This window comes from Sylvia atricapilla, chromosome 12 (genome assembly GCF_009819655.1).
Source record: "Sylvia atricapilla isolate bSylAtr1 chromosome 12, bSylAtr1.pri, whole genome shotgun sequence".
Classification (NCBI taxonomy): domain Eukaryota; kingdom Metazoa; phylum Chordata; class Aves; order Passeriformes; family Sylviidae; genus Sylvia; species Sylvia atricapilla.
In genome coordinates, this window is record NC_089151.1 from 20,061,494 (window position 1) to 20,068,842 (window position 7,349).

General features: G+C 51.6%; 1 protein-coding gene and 1 long non-coding RNA gene across 2 annotated transcripts in view; one reads left to right on the plus strand and one right to left on the minus strand.

Moving 5' to 3' along the window:
- LOC136366725 (transcription initiation factor TFIID subunit 4-like) overlaps positions 1–1,756 on the minus strand; it is a 150,959-nt gene extending 149,203 nt beyond the window's left edge. Inside the window, exon 1 of the mRNA XM_066328001.1 lies at positions 740–1,756. Coding sequence (XP_066184098.1) covers positions 740–1,730 — 991 coding nt within the window. The 5' untranslated portion in view covers positions 1,731–1,756. The remainder of the gene's footprint in view (positions 1–739) is intronic.
- Positions 1,757–2,160: 404 nt separating this feature from the next.
- LOC136366726 (uncharacterized) lies at positions 2,161–3,948 on the plus strand. Its single transcript, XR_010744561.1, has 2 exons — positions 2,161–2,333; positions 2,472–3,948. It is a non-coding gene; the product is annotated as an uncharacterized lncRNA (long non-coding RNA).
- The last annotated feature ends 3,401 nt before the right edge of the window (positions 3,949–7,349 follow it).

Below are 7,349 nucleotides of genomic sequence, written 5' to 3' on the forward strand. Positions count from 1 at the left end.
TTAAAATACCTCCTAACTCAAGAAGACATGAAGATACCCAAGTTTTTGCAACATGAAAATCTAAATAGGGGACCACAGTACCCCTCAGATGAAATAATATACAGATTGAGAGTAGGGACCATGGGGATGAAGGGATGCTGATTTGGTAGCTGGCAACCTTACTGAATTTAAATTTTTAGTAAATAAAGTTAAGAAATTTAGAGGCGTACAAAAAGGACATAACTGCCTCAGAACTGGAAATAAAATCTGGTCATGTGAAGACTACCCTCACACAACGACATTATAACAATTACTGAAATTATATACTTTAGATTACACAGATTTATCGCCTAGTTCACAACAAAAAACATTCTTTCACGGAGTAAAACTTCTCAGGACTGTCAAGTGTAAAGCAGAAGATAAAGTGCTTTAAAACACACATAAAGTTATTCTTAGCTACCACTCCAGCTCTTTATCCGCTGTCCAACTACACCATCACAGGGGAACTCACCGTGACTGCCGCTCTCCCCAGGACGAGCCCAGGAACTCACCCAACAGCTGCAATTACTCCGCATTAGCCGTACCACTTACACCCTAATTAGCGGCAGCCCGTTCGTCACACGGTGCCCTCCGACAGGTGCCTCTTCTTCGGTTTCCAGCGCGTCGCGCGGCGGGGACACGGCAGCTCGGGGGAGAGGAAACCCTGACCGAGAGAAGGTTAGAGCGAGCGGCGGCGGCCGGAGCGCCGCGCGGCACTTACCGGGCGGGATGGTGAAGCCGGGGGGCAGCTGGATGGTGGTCTGCGGCGGCGGCCGCACGATCAGCTGCGGGGCCACGATGCGGGGGGCAGCGCCCAGCGCCGGCCGCGGCGACACGGCCTGGGGGGCGGCGGGCAGGGCAGCGCCCGCCTTGGCGGTGACCGCGGGCTTGGGCGCGGCGGGGGCCGCGGGGGCCGGCGGCGCCGAGCCCGGGGCGGGCGGCGCGGGCGCGGGGCCGGCGGAGGCGCCGGGCGCGGGCTGGGGCTGCGCGGCGGCGGCCCCGCCGTGCCCGCTGCCGGGCGGCGCCGCGGCCGCCCGGGACCCCGCGCCCTCCCCGTTGGGCGCCGCCTCGCCGGGGCGCGGCGCGGGGGCAGCGGCGGCGCCCTCGGCCGCTCCCGCCGCTCCGCCGCCCCCCGCCGGGGTCCCGCCGCCCCCCGCGGCCCCGGGCGCGCCGTCGGCGGCGGGCGGGCTGGGGCCGGGGCTCCCCGCGTCCCGCGCGGCGGCGGCTGCAGCGGCCACATGGTTGTTGACGGGCTGGGCGGGGGCGGTGGGCTGCGGCGGGGCGGGAGCGGCGGGGCTGCCGCCGCCGGGAGCCGCTCCATGTGATTGCTGCACACTACTACTGTTTACACTCGCTCCCCTCCCAGCCGCCGCTGCCGCCGCCGCCGGAGGAGACGGGGACGGGAGAGGCCCCTGGGCGGGGGCTCGGCTCCCCGCGCTGCCGGGGCGCCCCGCCGCCTCCCCTGCCCCGGGCGCGGGAGGGGGCGCGGGGCGGCCGTGCTGCTGTCGGCCGGGGCTGCTGCCCCCCGCCAGGTTCCCCTGCTGCGGCTGCTGGGACGGGGCGGAGGTCCTGGGCGGGGGCGCCTCGACGGGGCCGCGGCCGCCGGCAAGCTGCGATTCCAGGGATCCCACCAGGTCGCTGAGCGCCTTCTCGTCCACCTCCTCGGAGAAGAGCAGCATCTCCTCTAGCGGGTCCGACGCGCCCGCCGCCATCTTGCGCTGAGCTGGGAGCCGGCGGCGCTGTGCGCATGCGCGGGGGCTCTGCCGCGCGCGGGGCACCATGGGAGGGGCCGCCGCCTTCGCCCCGCCCCGGGGCGGGACCGGGACCGCCCGAGCGGCCGGGCGGGAGCGCGCCCACAGCCGGCACCGAGACCGCCTGAGGGGAGCGCGCCCAGAGCCGGGACCGGGGCCGCCCCTGCGCCCGGGCGGGTGCGACCCCCACCCCCAGGGAGAGGGCGGCGATGGCTGTCGCGGAGCCGCGGGGCGGCAGCGAGTGCCGGGACGTGCCGTAGGGCCGGATGCGGAGTGTGGAGCGGCTCCCTGCCCCCGGGTGTCCGCAGGGCCCGGAGCTGCCGTGCCCCGCGAGGCGCCGGCACGGCCCGTGTTGGGCAGGGAGTGTCCCTGCCCCCGGCTCACGGTGGCAGTGCTCTGCTCTGCAGTTAGCGGTGCCCGAAGCTGCTGCTCCAGCCAGACCTGCGCGGCTGCAGTCATACAGTTTCCTAACGGGGACGCTGTTGGCGGAAGATCCGGAAAACAAAAATAAGACTCTTTGCCTGTGGCGTGCCGTTCCCTCGGCAGCCTCGCGGGAAATTTAAGGTAGTTAATTTTGTTGCTAACAGTTTTGTTATCGCACTTTTGTGTGCCCTTTTCCCACCGGCACTTCCTCACACACTCTGAAACAACTTTGAAGAGGAAGACAGTGTCTTAAATCATCCGGTTTTTAACGAATGACAGCACAGCCTTTTCGATAGGACCCTCCAAGTAAAAACACTCTCCCGTATGAATAACACACAAGGGATAACCCTGGATTTGCGATCCCGAGAGCAGGCAGCAGCTTGGATCCCAGATCTGTTTCTGCTGGGCTGCAGCAGCACGAGTGTCTGCAAACTGGGATGTCCTGGAGCTGCTGTCTGTGGTCTGAAATGCTGAACCACTGCTCATTTGGTGATCTCTCAGGGTTTTCCAATAAGCTGGGAAAGGTGCCCCAGTGAATAAGGACATTGAATTGCTGCATGCAGTGGTGGGAAGGAGTGGGAGCCTGGCTCAGCTCCTCTCTCCATCTGCTCACCGTGTTCCACTCGCTGGAGTCACAACACCAACCTGCTCCTGGCTGCTCTGTCTCCTCTCAAAGGAGGTGACATTTTTGTTCAGGGTAGTTTTTCCTGATTCTCCTTTAGGAGCAAGTTTATGCTGGACCAAAAGAAACCGCTTTTAAAATGCATTAAATATAGGTTACGCCAGTTGAATTAGAAAAAGTTTAAATGTCCTCTGAAACTAAACTGGTGCATATTTCTTCAAGAAAGTCGCCAGTGAAAATACTGGAAGTCCAAAGGCATGACTGGATGTATGAGCAGGAGATGGTGCAGTGCATGAATGGGAAAGTACAGCAGTGTTTATGAGAAAGCAGCATTAAATGTACACAAGAGATCTATACATCAAAAATTTGCTTAGATAATGAGCGTTGCTTTTGTGGAGTGCTACAGCTAAATTAAATTTGGATTTTTAACTAATATTTCTACCTGGAAGTTTAATTAAAACGTAGACGTTAAGATTCAATTTGCTATTGTGCAGATATAAAAAATAATTATTTGGGTTGGAAAAAATAGAAATCTATCCAATATTACTTTTATATGAGTCGCAGACTTCATTGATTTTATCAGAGAACATTCCATGCAGTCCTCACTTAGTTGCCCTGCTCCTGAACTTCATTTGCATGACCATCTCCAGAGTCTGCACAAGAGAATGGAAAGCTAGACATAGATTCTGCAACTAGTCCTGACTATGAAACAGATTTTAGTGTCCGTTTTTCTAATACTGTGGTGTTCAACTGGGTGTTTCCATAAAAACCCCCCTGAAGGAAATTGAATTGCTTTGTAACTTGAGAAGATAAAAGTTACCTTCCCTGTGGAGGGAGAAGATGGCAAGTGTTACAATCTGAATGTACATTTGTGCATGGCTAATCTGTGAAACATTAATTTGTATTTCTCCCCACTCCTTTTAAATTGAGCCATTTTGTATATATAAACACACAGGGTAAAGAAGTGTAGTAGAATGTTTTATTTAATAAAACATGATGTATACTGACATTAGACTTCCTTCAAGTCAAGAGGTGAAGACATATCTAAGAATATTTATAAACTTGTTGCTGAAACTGCCTTTGGGCTTGAGCTTTCCCATAGAGGAAAATGCTTCTAATAAAGTACAGAATCTCTGTGAACTTTTGTATTTTTCCATTATAAAAATGTTTTCCAAATATTTTCATGCATTTCATCACAAAACCCATTTCTGAATATATTTGTTGCTCTTTAATTTTTCAGTTATATATGTAGAGAATACAAAAAAAAAAAAAAATCTAAGAGACCATTGTGATCATCTTATCTGATCTTTTAAGGTACAATCTTTCCTGTACTATTTTTCCTGTGAGATAGAGAATGGTCTTTAGAAAAGTTAACTTCCAACCATGGTTTCTAGCTTGCCTGTGAAAGAAAACCCACCACAGACCTTTTTGAGCTGTTTTCAGTTCTCAGCATTGCTCAGGCCTGTGTCCTGCTTGCAGCCCAAATTTGTCATAATAAGTCAGTACACAGCAAAGTCCCCCTGCCGTGTTCAGCTGTGTGGAGTGATAACAGGCACATATTGTCTTCTACAGAAGTGAAAGTGCTTAGAAAGGAGCGCTATTTTCTTGCTTATGTGTCTTGGGTTTGTCTCAAATACACACTTCCAGGGCCTTTAAATATATAATTTAACCATCTTAAGTTTAAATTTAATATCAAGATGCTACCTATCAATTCAGATACAATTTTGAGATAGCTTCTTAAGAATTCTTTATTTATGTCATTGAAATTCACTTTACACTATAAAAATATTCCTTCAGCTGCTCATTTTAAGTATGACAGAAATCATGAACTCAAAAAGTTGTAGGGCACAAGGATGACTAGAGAACTAAGAGCTGTTCTAGGAATAGCTGAGGTGAAAGTTAAAAAAGACCTCTAAGATGCCCTCAGCACTGCTAAGGCCACCACTAACTCATGTCCCCAAGTGCCACATCCGCATGTTTTTCCCTCCAGGGATTGGGAATCTGCCCTGGGCAGCCTGACTGCCCCTTTCCATGAAGAAATGTTCCCCAGTGTCCACCGTGAGCCTCCCCTGGCCCAGCCTGAGGCCGTTCCCTCTGCTCCTGTCCTGTTGGAGTCCAGGACATCCCCTTGGATGACCTGGGACCCGAGGAAGGGAATTTGAGCCCTGGACAGGGGGGTGTGGAGCAGGTCCAGGGGGCTCAGGGACCTTGGCACAGAGCCCAGGAAAACACCGGGTTTGATTTTGATCCATGGGAAAAGCTTCCAACATTGCAAAAGGAATTACAAACCACTGGGATGTGAAAACAGTAGTTTAGTACAGTAGACGATACAGAATTCAGTAGTTTTAGAGTTTATAGAATAGAAGTAAATGGGGACAAGATGGTGGAATTTGGGTGGTACCTCATGTACTTCTCCTTCCTCATCCTCCATCTTTTGGGGTGGTGATGGCACAAAGTAGTTAAAGTGGATTGGGTCAAAGTAGAAATGACCCTTTTAGTGTGGGCACTGGGCATTGGTACGAAATAGTAAAGAACCAACACGTAGTTATCTGTATAAATGTTAGGGAACATCCCATCGTGGGCAGTCCCCTCGTGTCCCAGCTGCTGTCCGGACCTCGGCTGGGAGCAGAGAAAATTCTGAGATATCGAATAATAAACAACACGAGAAACCTGAAAACAAACCTTGAAGACTCTGCTTTTTTATACGAACACCACTCAGGGCTTTTAGAGGGCCAAGGACTTTAAACCACCTAAATCTCGGGTGAGGAAACCCCCCGAGACTGTCCCTGTGCCCTGGGAGCAGAGCCCGACCCCCCCGGCTGTCCCCTCCTGGCAGGGACTTGTGCAGAGCCACCGCGTCCCCCTGAGCCTCCTTTTCTCCAGGCTCAGCCCCTTTCCAGCTCCCTCAGCTGCTCTTTATAAGATTTCTGCTCTAGATCCTTCACCAAACCTGGGTCCCTGGCTTGGAAGGCAGAATATGTCTAAATCTATAATTATAGTTTCATGTACTTCAATTGCAAATGAATTTCATTTTAAATATGACTTACAGAAATTTTGTAGCTTGCAAAGTTAATTGTAAATATTTGTTTAATAACCTAGACAGGAGTTGATGGTGAGACCTAGGAATGTTTGTCATCAAGGTTAGAATTTAACCCTTAAGTGTTTCAAGGGGATAGTTTTCTATTTGTAGGTTTTGAGCAGATTTTTTGTTTGTCTGTTTGGGTTTTTGCTTTGTTTTCGTTTTTCATTCTGGCCAACTTCCATCTTCCAGAAACTTACAAGTTGTTTCAGAAAAGATTGTTACACCTGTTCAGTTTAAAGACAGCTGAGAGCCAGCCCTGTGTGTCCCTGTCTGTCCCCATGTCTGTGCAGGGAGGGCAGAGCAGCACATGACCTTGGAACCCTAATTCCAAAGATGTACAATGGAAAGTAGACATATGATTCTGCAACTCGTCTTGACTGTGAAATAAATCTTACTCTCCATTGTTCTAATACTGTGGCATTAAATTGCATGTCTCCATAAAAACTGTTGCAAGCCTCTCCACCTCCTCCAAGATGTTGAGAAGTAGCCACAAACAAGCTTCTTTCCTTGTAAAAGAATATAGGTGTCTTTTTTATTTCTCTAAACAGGAGCTTTACTTTGAGCTGAATTACAAATGTAAATTTTCAACAGTGGCATCCCACAGACTTGATAAGGTATATCCAGTCATTTACAGCAGAACTTTGCTTCATAATCTTTCAGGTAGTTCAGGACACAGTGGAAGCAATGGCAGTAAAGCTCCCTGGGTGCTCCAGTCCTCCTGGAAACTTTACAGCCAGTTCCATTTGGGCACAAAGCTTCCAGGAGTCCAGTCTGGCTCCTGTTTAGGCACGTGCAGGCCCCTTCTGGAAAAATCTGGCTTGTTATTGCATTTCAAAGGCTTATTCTGAACAAAATACTTGCTGAATCTTTGCAAAATTATAATGTCCAGTTGCTGAAACAGAAACCAAGTCACCTTTCCAGAGGCTGGTCTTTGTTGTGGTGTTTTCTAAGGGGGGCTGAGGCCTCCAACAGATGCCTCATTTGTGATTCTTACTTCAGGTGCACAAATCAAGTACAATCACAAAATCATAAGGTGTTTGTGTGTTTTTACTTGTACTAGAAGGGTGTTTTTTCAGGGTTAATCCCACAGTTTGCTCAAGATTTCAGCAACAATTGTGTTGCCTAAAGCTGGCTGCCAGGAACGGACTCTCAGCAGTCAGCAGAGTGAAACACGAACCGAGGGAATCACTGTCCCCCGCTGCGGTTCTCCGCGTGTTGTCGGCTGCTCGGGGGATCATCGGGGTTTGCCGCTCAAACACCCCGAAACCCCCAAGCACCAGAGCTGCTGTCACCTGCCCGGTGACCGCCCAAGAGCGGCACCAGGGCCGGGGCTGCCGAGCGACAACACGGGACCGCCGGGCGGGGCAAAGTAGGACAGGACAGAGCCGAGAGGGGCCGGGCAGGGCAGGACAGGACAGAGCCGAGAGGGGCCGGGCAGGGCAAAGCAGGGCAG